The sequence below is a fragment of the Glycine soja genome, chromosome 9 (genome assembly GCF_004193775.1).
Source record: "Glycine soja cultivar W05 chromosome 9, ASM419377v2, whole genome shotgun sequence".
Lineage (NCBI taxonomy): Eukaryota > Viridiplantae > Streptophyta > Magnoliopsida > Fabales > Fabaceae > Glycine > Glycine soja.
Genome location: NC_041010.1, coordinates 1,003,118 through 1,019,434, shown reverse-complemented (window position 1 = coordinate 1,019,434; position 16,317 = coordinate 1,003,118). Strand labels below are relative to the sequence as shown.

Below are 16,317 nucleotides of genomic sequence, written 5' to 3'. Positions count from 1 at the left end.
CAAATAATTGTTATTTTCAATAATTTCAATCAACAAGATTACGTGTTCAAAAATGTGTGTTGAGTAATTTGTTCCTTGCAACATCTAGATGTTGACGAGCAATGTGGCAAATAAAGTATAAAACAAATTTTAAGAGAAATATTTTACAGAAAATTATATATTGGACCCTTTTGTCAACATGTGACATTTTTTCCTTTATAAAAACCAAGAAATCAACTGAGGGGCGTTACATTACATTCATAGCTTTTCTCTTATTGACTTTGAAAAATTGAGTGAAAACAAAAAAAGTAAAAAATTCCATGAGACCCAAAAGATTAACCCGATCCAAAGTCCCATTTAAACCCTTTTTAAAATTGATGTACTTCACCCACAAAACACCTTGCTCCACCCACACCACTGACGGGCCAATTGTTGGTACAGGACCCATATGATAACCGTACTGAGTTTCCTTTCCTCCGGTTCGGGCTTTTTCAGCCCGTAACCGGAAGCACTCAGTGTTGGCTTGGCGTCCTGCCATGGGAACAAACACAACACAAGGCTCCTTGTGAATTGTGATGACGTGACCAGTGACCACCATCCATCCATCCATCCATCCCCAACACAACGTCCCACCCTCACTCCTTTCTCTTTCCATCCCCAGAAACAAAGAAACAGTCACACTTCATTATTCTATAACCCATTCCCTCCCCTTTCTCTTTCTCTTCTCTTCTTCTTACTCCCTCTCCCTGCATAACAACGATGGGCAATGCCAATGGGAGAGACGATGTGAACGGTACTCCATCCGGAACCGAAGGAGAAGAAGAAGAAGAAGAAGAAGAAGAAGAAGAAGAAGAAGAAGACGACGGAGAAGAAGGTGGTTCTGACAGTGTCACCGATTGCATGTCTTCCAATCCTTCTCACCATGCGCCCTCGGAGTTGATGGGTCATTCTCCCCCTGCTAGCCCTAGAGCTACCCAATCTCCATTCATGTTCACCCCACAAGTAAATTTCTCCTTTTTTCATCTCTTTACAATTCATCCATAAATGGGATTTTTTTTCCTTTCTTCTATATCCGTCCAGATTGTAAAAAAATCATTTTTTTTTTATATTTGTTCCCCCTTAAACTCTTGATGTTTGGAGTGTCTAAAAGACTAAAACGAAAGTCAAACTTTTTGGTTCGACAAGTCCTAGGAGCCATGATGTCCGAGTGCATTCATTTTGGAAGGGGAATTATACTATAACTTTTTTTTTAAAAGGTTTTTGCGATTGTAAAAGAACTTCTGGTGCAGACTAGATTTTTGATGCCAGTTCATGAAGTGGATTATCAAGTTCTGAAGCTCTGTATTTTTTGTTTTGTTCATTTACTATTTTGGAGTTCCATGCTTTCACCAGCCAGTGGTTTTTGGTAATTTGTTAGCATGTGTGGGAATCTAGTTGAGTGTTGCTGTAACTGTGAAGCAATTTGGTTACGGTACTGGGATTGCTTTAAAGGACTATATTCGCGTCTTCTAGCTTTTTTTTTGGTCCAGTTCAGGAATCAATAGTCGTACCCCCTTGCTCTCCTACGTTAATTGTGGACACTAGGGGCTATACGATGTTTTGTTGTCAATCATGTTAGATTTCCTATTTGCTCTCTATTTAGCGTGGTTCTGAAATTTTGCTGCTTTGAATATACGTGCTTGGCTGTTGTCTGTTTTTAGGTACTGTTTTTGTGGATTCTCAGTTTTTTTGTCAGTTGTTAACTGTTCCCCTTTCCCGTGTTTGTGTTTAGGTTCCGGTGGTTCCGCTACAAAAACCTGATGAGATGCATGCTCCAAGCCCTTCCTGGATGCAGACTACGTCAGTTTATGAGGATATGTACTGTGAACTGGGAATTCCAACGATGATTACTTGGAGCTATGATGGGAAGGAAGTTGCCGTGGAGGGTTCGTGGGATAATTGGAAAACAAGGTTTGGAAAATTTAGGATGCTTTTGGTTTGTTTTTTAGTTTTCAGTTGATATGGTTTCTCTAATAATTATAAAATTGTCACCATGGATCACATGACACCATTTGACTTGGTTAAATATCAAATCTCTAGAGATAGTGCAAGCATATGAACTGAAAATTAAAACAAAGAACAAATCAAATGCACCTTAATGCGTATTTTATTTGTCTTTAAAGGTTGCTATTACTGTTGCTTAGATACTAATATTCTTGGTTCATCAGAATGCCTTTACAGAGATCAGGGAAGGACTTCACAATAATGAAGGTGCTGCCATCTGGTGTATACCAATTTAGATTTATTGTGGATGGACAGTGGAGGTACGCACCTGACTTGCCTTGGGCTCAAGATGATTCAGGGAATGCTTACAACGTTTTGGACTTGCAGGTACTATTTGTTGATTCGTTTGGCTTATGATCAAAATTGACATGTGATGGTGATTTTGTGCATGCTTATCTCATTGTTAAGGAACCCTGTATGAGTGAATTGTTAAGGACCTTATTTTTTTGTGGCAACTTGGATTAGATTTCACTTTTCTCTCCTTTCAAGGTATCAAATTCTAAATTTACTTTTTTGGGGGGTGAAACTTGTTTTAGTATCCCCCTGCAATCAATTTCTCCTTGGAATGTCTTTCCCTTTTTCATTAATTTCATGCTCTTCGGCCAAATTTTCTTTTCTTATTGCAAGAACTTTGTTTTCAACGCATATGATCCTGAACTCATTTCTATGCCACTTTGTGGCTAAGCAACTCTGCAAGTCTCCGTTGCTTTTTAGATAATCAACCTTAATGTGCGTGAAATTTATTTTTGTAATGGTTTATCCATTTTCTTAAATCATTTTATTGTCCTGTAACTTCGTACTTATGAAATTCTCTTGTCACTCTTGTAAAACTCACATGGTGATCAGTATAACTTGCAATTCCTAAACTGGGGATGATAGAATGATGATAAAATTGATTTCATTACATTTCTTATAGGACTAAAATTAATGTCTGCAATATGTTTTACTGCTAGAGCCCAGAAGGCACAGACATCTATATTGAGAGTTGAGACTAACAATTTTGTATATTATATACAGGATTATGTTCCTGAAGACATTGGAAGCATTTCTAGTTTTGAACCTCCTCAATCACCAGACTCTAGCTATAACAACTTGCAACTTAGTTCTGAAGATTATGCAAAGGAGCCGCCATTGGTTCCTCCATATTTACAAATGACGCTTCTTAACGTTCCGTCAACAAATATGGAAGTCCAACCTCTTACATCCAGACCTCAGCATGTAGTGCTCAATCATCTTTACATGCAGAAAGGAAAGGGTAGCCCTTCAGTGGTTGCACTTGGTACAACTCAACGGTTTGTAGCCAAATATGTGACTGTGGTGCTGTACAAGTCTTTGCAGAGGTAAGCAACATAAATTAGATGGACTGTGTAGTCTTTAAAAGCCTTTAAGTTAATATAGCTTCGAGCAGTACGGTTATAAGTGAGCGAGAAATTCTGAACTTCATAAGGATCATTACATGAAAGTGAAGATTGTGGTACATATAATGCAATTGCTTGATGGCCATTCATCATGCAATTCAGTTTCCATTCTTACATCATTTGATGATGCTATTCTCTAGGAATGTTTTTTGGTACATTTTGATTTTTTTGGTACATATTTCCAGGAATTTTGATTAAACCACACTAAAATAAAAGGAAATAAATTTTTATTTTTATTTTTAACCTTGCCAAATGACGTTGTGAGATCAATGTAATTAACCTCACTTAGTGGGGTAAAGGCTTTGCTGTTATTGTTGTTGTTGTTATTGTTGTAATTGGGTTAACCTTGGTTACTCTCTCACTCACTCACTCATATCTATCATAAGCATTTTTAATTTAATAGTTGAATTAATAAAATTAATATTTATAAAAAAAATGTCTGAAAAGCGTGTGTCTAGGTAGACACCTAAAATATGTGGATCCCATTATGAAAATAAAAAGTATTTTGTGAAATCTTAAATGTTATGGGTTTTTAGAACGTGTTTTTGCTGTGCTTCAGTTTCATGAATATGTTACTCTTGAAATTTTCAAAAATACAATGAAGTCTTTGGTGACATAAATTGTAGCTTGCAGATTAAATCTCGCTCTAGCACAAAAATAGGCAAAACATTGGTGTTGTTACTATAGATATAACTACATGAGACTAGCTTAATATTGCATTAAATTTTCGAATTCTGTAAATTAAGTCGCGCAAGGGCAATATTGTCATTTTTGTTGTTCAACTTCAAAAAATTTCGTTAGTGGTGCAGTCTATATAATCTATTTGAGAAATGGTCCTGTTTCTGCCTTCTTCTAGAATAGGTGTCGCAGTTTTATGCTATAGGCACTGTTTGATCTAATGTATTACGTAAGTTGAATTCTATTCCCATTAAAATGATGGATTAATTTACACAATTATAGCAACTATAAGTCTATGATTCCAACAAAAAAGAAACTAAAAAAGAAAAACCTGTAAGTCTATGTCATGGCGTTTCTGTTTCTTACTTAGCCTTTGCCACCTCAAAAAGTTGTTAATTCCAGCTTTACAAGAATAAAGTGTTCCTGATTCGTCTTTTCAGATTTATGCATCCATTTAGATATCACCTTCGCTATCTTAAACGTCCCATTACTTCAGAGATTGGTAGATTGCATTGCATGCATCCTATTCCTTTTGGAATTAGATTCCGCGCGCGGCACTACTTTGCATGATTCTCTTCCTACAGAACTGATAATAATATTGCATCTAACATGCCCTTTTTGGTTTATATTCAAATGAATAACACTTACTTTATATAGAAAACATTTGATAAAAAGTTTTAAAAGAATATAAATATAATAATTTATTCAGCATGTAAGAGGATTTAGAATTCTTAAAAACCACGAGCGCTGCTACTCAAAATTTATAATTGGAAGGTATATTTTGTTCCATTACTAGTAAACTACATATCTGGTATTTATGAGACATGTAAGAATTGCATTAACAAGGAAAGACCCTAATGCATAATGGCTAAGCAATCAGTTCCTACCTTTTTTTCTTATCTTTTGGTCAATAATTGGTCACTAGTCACTACCTTACTCAGCTGCTGTCCGTATAAAAGGACAACCCTCATCCTTAGTTCCTTAACCCTAGTCATTGAAGCCGAAGTTCAATGATCCAATTCAGTTCTCCATCACTTCAAACTGTGGATTGTATTTTTCTTTTCTCAACATATTATATTATAGATGTGAAATATTCATAGGTTTTTTTTTTTTTTTTTATCGTTGATTAATATGAGAACCTCATCGATTACTTTTAGTAAGATTTTTTTATTCTAATTACAATTTTTTTATTCATAACACTCAAATTTGAGATTTGATTAAAAAATTTAAGTTTAATTTTACTTGGACGAACGTAATATTATTCTATGGCTTGTACTTTGCTTCAGCCAATGTGAAGGCTGGCTTGTGAGTTCTGTAAATTGCAAGTAATTATACTTTTGTAAAATTTCACTAAAAGTAGCATTTTCGCAGCAAGTTTTATCATGACATGACGACTTAAAATTACTAATTGATGTCATCATTTAGGTACATAATTGAAGTTGTAGGCCAAAATTCAGTACACACTAACACAACTGATTCTAGCCACCCTTTGCCAAGGAAATATGTAGAAAGCTCATAAAACACAAGAAATAAGGCATCTATCTCCATAGAATGCCAACTCCGAGGGATGCGAAATCATATACAAAGCCTTGAAAACATTCACAACCATGCATCTTATTCCACGCTCCAACGACACAGCACAAGTTGCTTCAGTTGATCGATCAGCTACTATAAAATACTGAGTTAGTACAAAAGACTGATCTACATTACAGTGCATGCATTTGGGTTCTCATCACTGAAAATCTGAGAAGCATAAGGGTAGTCAACGTAGTCAACGTGGGATCTTAATGGCCAGTATTCACTTCGCTTGATGTCAGTTTTAGTATCAACCTCTTCACCATCTTCTCCTTTTTTCTCTTCTTCTTTCTCTTCCTTTTTCTCCTCCTCTTTCTTCTCCTCTTCTTCCTTCTTTTCCTTTTCCTCCTCTTTCACTATAGAAGCTTGCTTTTTGGTCCTCTTGTACACATAATCAACTAGCTTTGCTGGGTCAATCACACCTTTTACTATGACTTGATCATTTCCCAAGCTTGTCTCCACTGACTCTACTCCTGCATACATAGATTATCATTAACAAAATGTTAACATGTCATAGATTGCTTGCCAATGATTAAATTATTTATTAGAGTTTGATATTGCAATATAAAGATATAGTTTAGAGATTAATTAATTAAATTAAACTCTGGTCATGCTTGTCAATTTAATATAAAAGGACGAGTTAAACGCTGACGACGTTTCTTTTTAGTTTATAATATTATAATACTAGTTAAGATAGATCCTAAAAAAAAAACAGATAAACCATGGATCGATTATATTAAATATTAATCTCAACATCAAGTACCCCCCTCCCCAAGAAATCAGCATCGAAATGGAAAATTTATAATCCTCGAGATTTATCAATGACAAAATCACAACTCTTTCTTTCGGCCCAAAGGTTGCATGAAAAACTTTGAAAGCTTGCACAATTTTGGAAGGAACCGGATCAGCGCCACATATTATGATTCTTACGCTATGATTAAGAAAAATCAGTAAATTATATGCTCCTTGACCTAGCTTTTAATACAGAGACAGTAACATAATTTTTTAATACGCTCTCGATTATTGAGAGAATATCATTTGAGTTCACTTAAAATCCAAAACACACTTAGATCTTTTTAGTGACATCTGCATAAAATCTGAAGAAAGTGTGTTGATATTGCTCATAATATGAAAGTCTTGCATTCGAAATTTATTCACATGTCATTTGATTTAAAGATTTGAAGACAAGGATATAAACAATTATCAATTTTGTTTAGAGAAAAATAAATTATACACTCACACAGTATAAAAAATTTTATATCGTCATTTAATTAAAATTTATCATGTATGATAAAATTATTAATTTTTATGATAATTATTTTAAAAATTATATTAAAATATTATTTGTTGGATGACTTATGACATGGCTATTAAACTTTTTTTATATATATTATAAGTATTGAATACAAACGAATATATTTAATATCTTCAAATAAAACATATAATTAAACTATATATATATATAATGAAAAGCATGTTCGTCATCATGAAATTCAAAAGAATGGATAAGTAAATTCAAAGAAAAAGGAAAAGAGAATTCTTTTAAATATGTAGGGTCCAAGATAGCGAGTGATCTAAAACGTGTTTGTAGTGAGTGCACGAGGGAGGGAGAGACAGTTCGCAGAAGCAATCAATAATATATATTGAAGAGAAAGAGAGAGGGCATGAATTATGAATATGAATATCAAGAGAAAAAGAGAGAGAACATGAATCTATGTACCTTGAATCTTGCGGATTCGCTTTTGTATAACTTGAGCACATGCTTCACAATGCATTCGAACTTTGAGGACTACTGTTACCACAGGAGGGAGCTAACAAATAATTGAAACAACCATGAAACATGTAACGTTCATTGAACAATACATAAATATATTAATTTAGCCAAAACTAACGTATATAACGTGAGCAATGTTAGGTTAATATATATATATATATAAGAATACGCAGCTGCACATTCAGTTGTTGAATTCAAGATTGTTAGTTAAACTGAAATGACCTTTTACACGCCTAAAGGGCTAGTACATATATCGGTTCATGAGTTAAAGTGAATTCACCTTAACTTATTTCATTTTGATTTGTTTATAATTTTATATAGTACTAGTTGTTAGTTAGTTGTGAGAACCCACTTAGTTTGCCGGAAAAAAAAAAAAGAGGCTTTTTAAGTGCTGCCACTAATTTGTATTTTGTCAATTCAGAAATGGGCCATGTGGGGGGTTTCCAATTGTACGCTAAAAGCCAAGGGGTACAAAAGTTACAATATCTTCGTCCCAAAACACAGTTAACAGAGGCCAGAGGACCAGTCTCACACAGAACTACCTTACACTGCTGATCTAATCTAATAGAGAGTGATTGTTGTTTCAACTTTCAACTTCTGCCCACGTACTCACTTCACAGTTCACATGGTTATGTTTGTACTTATGCGTGTGCCCTAAAAATTCTGAAATGTGTGGCATGCATATAGTGTTATCAATTACTAACTTTCTGTATTTTACAATGTGGGGAAGGTAAAAAAGAAGAAGTAAAAACAGGCTTATAATGAGCCCGTGAGCGTGACCCCATTGTGCTGCAAGCTACATATGTCAAGTTGCAAAAGAGAGTGGGGTCCTCTTAATTGTTACCACCACCGTTGCCCTCGTTACACCTGCCTTGTGGTTGTGGGAGAAGGGGCATCATTTTGCTGACTTTGTTTCTTTACTTTCATGCTTGCATATAGCATCCATCTTCCTTGGAAACAACAGGAACAAGAAACCAAAACATAAAAACTATGGAAATGGAAACTCCACCCAAAGTATTTCCATTTTCACTTTGTAATAAGCATGCCATGTTGGTCATGTTTCTCTTGCACAACCATATTCACATTCATCTTAATCTCCAAAGTAAAAAACTCACATGGTTTAAAGTTTTGCTTGTAATATGGCTAAAGAGATAGTGTGTATTTAGGTGAGTGGTTGTAAAATTATTTTTAAATGAATTCATTTTGCAAAATTAACTCTGATTAGAATTACTTTTAAAGTGAAATGATTTATCTTTGAGTATGATTTTATATGAAAAACATAGTAAAATTTAGTATAAAATGTTTGATGAAATGTACAAATTTCCTAATTTGGTTTAATTTAACCAAATAATGGACCTAGAATGACTTTTTTAAAATAAAATCAAATATGTGAATACTTATTCTTTTTTTACATGTGAAAATTGAAGACAAATATAAGAAGATGTATAATAATTTAGATATTATATTCAACTAATTAATTTAGATCTTATATAAATATTTAGTTAAAATTATGTCAGTAGATATTTTAATGTAACTTTGGATTATTCAATGTGAAACAAAACACAACACTTTCTAAGATCTCTCAAGGAGAATTAATTGTACACAGACCAGAAACAAAAAGAGAATTTAATGTCTAATCTGGAAATTAATGGAGATAATAAGCCAAATAAGGGGGGAATGATTTACCTCCTCCTTTTTCTCCTCTGGCTGCGGTTCTTCTTTGATTTCTTCTTCTTTTTTCTCCTCTGGAGGTTTAGGCAAAGGTGAAATGAGCTCTACTTTCTTGCCACTTTTCTTTTGTAGTCTCTCACACACCTTTATGGGGTCTGCTGCCTTTCCTTTCACTACCACTTTGCTTGCCTTGCTATCTGCAGTCACCTCCTCCACTCCTGTCTCAAAAAAAAAAAAGATTACAAGTCAAAATTCGTTAATATCACTTTATTGTTAATCTTTTCCACCACCTATACCATTATCTATGTTAAAACATTAATAAAATGATGAATTTTTGTCTCTATTTGAAACGGACATGTGTAAAATTACCTGTAAAAGTTGAGAATAATATATACCTGACAAATTACTTCATCATGTATGTGTTGTTAAATTCTAAATCAATTATGGATAACAGATCCCTCTAACAAGAAAAGAAAAGAGGGAAAAAAGAGAACAAAAGTAGAAGCTGACACCATTCCTTAAAAACTAGTAATGTGTAAAAACAACCCTTTTTGATTCTCCTCTGATTGCATTCATAAATTTATCAATTGTCACATTTAATCAGATTAAATGACTTAGAGTTAGAGCAAAATAAATTGAAGTAATTAATTAAAATGACCTTCAAATCCTTTCAATGCTTTTGCAACTTTCCTTGCACAAGCTTCACAGTGCATATCAACCTTGAGCACTATCTCTGGAGGCTCTTTTTCCTTCTTTTCCTCTGTGGTCTCTTCTTTCTTTTCTTCTTCCTTGTTCTCCGCAAATATATAGAACATTAATTAGATATAGCAAAGATGTGATTGAAAAATCTCCACCATGTGTAGAACTAGAGTATATATATATGTGTGTGTGTGTGTGTGTGGCATGCATTACTTGATAATGATGCCACCATATACATCATAAAACAGACATTATATACAAAAGATCATAAAAGTTTAAAAAACACGATCCTAGTCCCGTGGTGTAGTTAGTTTTCAAAGCAAAAGTTGTCGAAAAAAGGAAAGAGACAGATTGATTAAGAATAAATATAGACAAGAATTTTTTGTGTAAGAGAGAACTCTTACTTCACCCATTTCTGTGATAATGGACAATGATCTCTGCTTCAGAAAATTTTGCAGTGGTGTGGTAATATATTGGAGCTAGCAATTGATGCTCTTCTTCTGAAGTTTTCTGTTTCTCTCTCTCTCTTATTTCCCTTTCCTTGCACTCTGTCAGTGAGAGAGAGCTATGTTACGGGTTGGAGAGAAGCACATTAAATTAACGTGGGGATTCTGAAAATCTGAGGTGGACCTTTTAATGCTACGTAACACTATATAGCTGAGTCAGCATCCACAAAGCTACTACTATTCTCATTTCTTAATTAAGCTTGTGTTTCATAGACTTTGGAGTTTCAACTTGACCAAAGTGGCTGGACACCCACTTAGTTGGTGAAAACTCAAAACTCTTGCATATTCTTTTTAGAACAAATGCTATTTGAAGGTACTATTTGTTAAGAAATTAAATGTAGAATTTTTTATTATTAAAAATATGATTAATGTATTGTATTATAATTTTATCATATTTCTAATATGATTTTTAATAAAAATATTATTAATTATTTAATTAGCACCCTAAATACTATACTGATTATAATTATGGCAAGACCGTTTTTTTCTCCCTTTTAATTTACAAGTTTAAATCCAAAACCATATTAATATTAAACTCATTTTCACAAGTTTCAATCTTCACTTTTCTGCCTTAATGACCTACTAGTAAAACTGTAGGCTGTAATATAGATGCTTCTGCTCTAATATTATGGCTATTTAATGAAAGTTGTTTTGATGCGTTTTCTATTATTTTTTTATGCCTTTACTGAGTAGTATCGGACATTTTTGTAAAAATAATTTATTGCATAAATAGTTATGTTAATTTTATTGAACAATTTATATTCAATTTTTGTAAATAAATTATTTGGTGATTAATATTTCATGTAATAATTAATAATAATAGTAATGAATGAGAGAAAATATTTCATTTACTACATAATTAATAATTTTTAGATATTTAATAATAATAATAATAAATTTTACATAATTATCTTAAAAATTATACTAATCACATAATTTATAATTAATTGATAGTGTAAATTTTTTTACACTAATAATACAGAAATTAAATATTGTATTTACATTTTTTATTGTACTCCCCTGCCATGCACAAGACAGATCCCTACTGGGTGCAGTCATAGTCAATGTACTCGTTGAATCACAACTGTTACATAAAAATCGAACGACTTAGATTCTTTGAGATCTCTTAATCATTCACAACTGTTTCATCAAATGACTTATGATTTGATGAATACAACGCAGTGCATTAAATTTGACTGTACCAAATTCAAGTATCTACACTGGAATGTGCTAGAGAAGTCCCCAACACCCAACACTGTCGCAGAAAACAGACAAAATCAAGTCAGTATATTAGAAGAAAACACAAATAATTTTTTTTTAATTTTATAACATGATTAATGTTAAAAATAAGAATTCAAATTTATTACAATTTATATGTCATGTTCACCTGACGGTAAGCTATCTCTATGTGATTCAGCTACAATTCATGAATTAAAAAAAAGTTAATTTAAAATTTTATAAAAAAATATTTTAATTTTATTGAAATACATGCTTTTAATCGTTTTGATTTAATCCCTATTATGATTGTTGTTTATTAAGTGCTAACAGATATTATGCATATTAATTATAGTACAAGATATGCATGCAAAAATTTTAATCTCTATTCTTTAATTTTTGAATGCGTAAATGTAAAAATTTAATTAGTCCTTCAAAAAATGAAAACTTTGATTTAGTTTCTTAATATTTAAAAAGTATGATAATTGTATTTTGTGGTAAAACTTAATAATAAATTCATCTTGTATTTTACAATTGATCCTTAAACATTTTTACTTAATTAATTTATAAAATAATCTTACAAAAACATAATATCAAGGCACATATTTTTTTACACATTTACAGACAACAAAGAATGATTGTGCTAACAAAATAATGATTTATCCTTCTAAATCTCCTAAATGCCAACAAAGGATGATTGTGATTCAAACACAAGTAACATTACTATTATGAAAGAATGATTAGTCATGTCAGTTCGTTAAGTAAAGAACATTGTTCTTGTATGATTGGCGATCCCACTCTCGATATGGCTTATCAATTGGATCTTAATGGGGACTTCATCCATGTGTTAAGACGATAGTGACTCCTATTCATGGTTCCCTACGCCAATAGTTAATCACTGCTTCCTAATTCCTGCTATTAGACAATACGAGGAATGCAGAATTTAAATCAGTCATGCATGTGTGCATGTGTGTCTATTTTGATTTAATTTATATTTTTTTTATTAACAATAGCCGTAATTATTTTATTCAGAACTTAGTCACGTTTAAGACTTATTATCACTCCTCAAAAATATATTAGATGAAAATTCAACTTAGATTTTTTCCACGAAGTGTTGCTAATTAAACTATACATTGGATATTTTGAATTGTATTCATAGAGTGATATACTTCATCTAAGATCATAAGTTGGAAGCTTGAACCTTTGTGGGGTGGGGCCGTTCAAAAGCATGGATTGATTAGCAAATAAAATGCTATCCTCCTTGCTTGAGTTTCCATTTCAAGGCATGCTGCTGGCTAGTACAAAACTGAGCATATATATACTGTCTGATATTCAATTGGAATTTGTGAATCCAGCATTGGATACACCATAATATTTATTTAAAATGTAATATACATAAAATATGGATTGAATGTTTTTGATAGGCAAATAGAATAATATTTACTTTTTCATCTTCAAAAATGACTAAATAGCTTTTAGTTTCTTATTTTTGAAAAACATGCTATATGTGATCTTTATGTCTATAAAATAATGAACTCAATTATTCATGCGGTAGGTTCAGATCCCTTCTAATAATGAATACTTTTTTTTCACTTGGTGGACAACCTACTTAGAATAATTCCTTGGCATCTAAAGGATGCAATTGAGCGAAAGTACTTGTAATTCGAGTTTGTGCAATAATTCTCCAGGAAAACTTTTGCAGACATACTAATATGTATTAGGGATATAAAATCTGGAGACTGGAGGTCGAATGCCATTAACTCGTACACAAGGATGTTGCAAATGGAGGATATAAAATCAAATGTCCATAAATATAATTCTTTGTTTCCTATGAAGAGATCAAATACAAAAGTTTGTGCAAGTAGAACTTGTAATGTGTAAGCTATTTTAATGTTATTTTAAGTTTTTTCCTATATATATGCATCATGCTTACGAAAATTTGTTTATTCTGCTAAACCTTTGGCAGATGTTTGCTTCTCCCTGCATTCCTCAGGACCCATTGTCAAGATTACACTAGATTCTGTGTGGTACGTTCTTACATCATATTAATTTGTCCTCGAACATAAGTTTGAATACCATGTCAGTGCAATGCAGTAAGTATGAGTGAATATATAATGCTGCCATCATACTGGCCTGTTGCCAACAATTTATTTGTTTGTTGTCCAGTGGTTAATGATAAACTATAGTTTACCATTAGAAAATTCGATTTTTTTAAAGACGGAACGGCGTGATTCAATTGTTCAAATAATCATTTATCTTCTTATTTGATTATATTAAGAATTTAGTATTAATATAAATAAGTTTATATTTTGTATTTCATATTTTACATACACTAATGGCTTAGCATTGAATTGTATTAGCCTCCACCAATACAATTTTTTTATAGCAACACCAATTAATATACTATCTTTATCTAATAGAAATTAATCTTTTAATGTAGATATTGCAAGTTTATACTATTAAAAAAATAATGCATTGTACAAACATAATTTTTTTTGTGTAAAAATTGATATATAATATTAAAGTATCAAATAAAAGTATAATATTTTTAGCATAAATTTATACTGTTTGTATTTACAATTTAATTTTTATAGACAAATTTTATTTCAATGAAAGTAATCCTAACACTTAACATTTTATGTTGGTATTAAGTAACAAACTCTTATAGAGCGTGAAAGTTTAAACTATTTATTAAATTCATAATAGTTATGTAAAAATAAAACAACCGAAAGAAATTTTAATTTTTATGCTAATTATTAACTAAAAAATTAAAATTGTATATAATAAGTTGAAGTTATTTCATAATAAAAAGTTACATATTTTAACACAGATCTTTCTCAAAACTAAAAAATTATAACTTAACGATATAAATATTTTTTATTATTTATTAAAAATAATTTTCACATTTTTTTAATAAAAAAATATCAATTTATTAGAAGATTAATTTTTATTAAATCGAATTCATCATTTTTTCTTCCACTCATTCTTTGGACCGTTCTCCCTTCATATTCTAGCTTCCCTTACATCTTATATCTTATGTAACTTATCACACGTGGAAACTTAATTTTTACGGTTTCTATTTTATTTTTTTTCTTCCAAGTTGCTTTTAGCAACTTCTTTAGTCTTTGACAATTATGAAAAGACAATTTATGTTGCTTGAGTGGCGGTCCCGATAAAGTGTGTATATAGATATAGATGGGCTACAACCAATTAATCAACAATTTACAAATTATATATAAAAGATAAATTGAATATATAAAATTCATGAACAATCCGTTTGCTTGCAAATTGCAATAGCTAAAGAATGGATGGATGACATGGCTGCATCACATTCACACGGGTATGCTAGGTATGGGAAGAAAGGGAGAAAATACAAATTAATTTTTAATTTAATTTGTTGTGAGGCCATCAAATAAAAAAAATCATTTTACTTAGAATCTTTTATTTAGTTAGTTCAATTAACTTTTCTATTGTCCTCCAGTTAGTTAGCTTTTGTTTCTGTTTTTGTTTTTTAAGGGGGTACTCCACTTAGTTAAACTCTTGGTTTCAATTCTCTGTGAGCAGTTTATGATTTTTTTACCAATAACATTAGCACAAGTGATAATATCTCGTGTTTCTTAATCCTTCGAATCATGATTAACCCTTAGGTATGAAATAAATTATACCAAAAAAAAATTCTCATTATTTTTGTGTTCACTATCTCTATGAAAATGAATCATAACTTCCAACAAAAATTACTTCCTATCATATCAATACTATGATAACAAAAAAAACTATTCTTGACTTTTGTTATTTTCACTCTCCTTTATTAGTAATACATTTCTCTTTTTTCCCCCCAAAATTACCTAGAAAATGCAATTTCCCTTTGCACTGCCACTCACCCTCCTCATTTGTGAATTGTCTTCGCATTCCAGAATTTTGCCTTTTGTGGGCAACTATTTTGGTTTTTGCTATTTGTGAATATGTTCCAGATATCATAACAATCTAATATATTTTTCTTTTATTCATGTGCTATTGCAATTTCAAAGTTTTCTAATTTTTATGTCCTCAAATCAAGAAAATCAAGGAACCCACATACCCAGGTGTGTTTGCTTCTAAAAATATATTCAAATGTTTGTACGACTTTCCGAATTGACTTTGGTTTGTATTCTTCTAAGCATTAGAAACCATGATTTCATGCGCACATTCACCATTCATAAACATCATCATAATTTCTCTTTCTCACAAAGATAAGATTTTTTTTTTACTCTAACACCCTTTCTCCGTTCTTGGTTCACTGCAAAACAGGGAACGAAAAAACAGAACTAATTCAACAACTTTCATAGCATAATCCAAATTTAAAGCACAATGAAAAAGGAGACAATACAAATACTAATTATCAATGCACAATCCATTTTGAAGCAAGAAAAAATTCTTTTTCATAATAAGTGCAGTTAGAAAATTACATACAAGACTAAAGTTAACACTTGAAGTCTTAGAGTCAGAACTTCCTCCCCCGCCTCTATTTTTCAGAAATTCTAAAGCTTGTAAACAGTAGAGCAATGAAAGTAGAAAATCTTTCTTTCACAGAGAGAGATCCATGGAGAGATGAAAGGGAGTGTATTTTTGGAAGAAAATTAAAAAGAAATGTGAGTGCCTTAGTAAATAAGGAAGTGGAAATAGCACAAGCCCTATTTTTACCGCCAACTTGGGTCACTTTTGAATGTTGAACCCGACACAGTAGTGGGCGAGTTTTAGAGACGTAGAAAGAGGCAAATGA

General features: G+C 31.8%; 2 protein-coding genes across 3 annotated transcripts; one reads left to right on the top strand and one right to left on the bottom strand.

Moving 5' to 3' along the window:
* Positions 1–364: 364 nt before the first annotated feature.
* LOC114368668 (SNF1-related protein kinase regulatory subunit beta-2-like) lies at positions 365–3,683 on the top strand. The gene is made up of 4 exons (XM_028325894.1): positions 365–981; positions 1,751–1,929; positions 2,187–2,349; positions 3,040–3,683. The coding sequence occupies exons 1-4, from the start codon at positions 739–741 to the stop codon at positions 3,364–3,366; spliced, it is 912 nt and encodes a 303-aa protein (XP_028181695.1). The 5' UTR covers positions 365–738; the 3' UTR covers positions 3,367–3,683.
* A 1,810-nt stretch (positions 3,684–5,493) lies between these two features.
* On the bottom strand, positions 5,494–10,442 carry LOC114366854 (heavy metal-associated isoprenylated plant protein 7-like). 2 transcript variants are annotated; one of them, XM_028323868.1, is made up of 5 exons: positions 10,242–10,442; positions 9,797–9,932; positions 9,154–9,356; positions 7,414–7,504; positions 5,494–6,166 (listed from the first exon to the last, which is right to left on the bottom strand). In XM_028323868.1, the coding sequence occupies exons 1-5, from the start codon at positions 10,248–10,250 to the stop codon at positions 5,820–5,822; spliced, it is 786 nt and encodes a 261-aa protein (XP_028179669.1). In that variant the 5' UTR covers positions 10,251–10,442; the 3' UTR covers positions 5,494–5,819. The 2 variants fall into 2 exon arrangements, with proteins under 2 accessions (XP_028179669.1, XP_028179670.1); XM_028323869.1 differs by having other exon boundaries at positions 9,797–9,926.
* Positions 10,443–16,317: the final 5,875 nt, after the last annotated feature.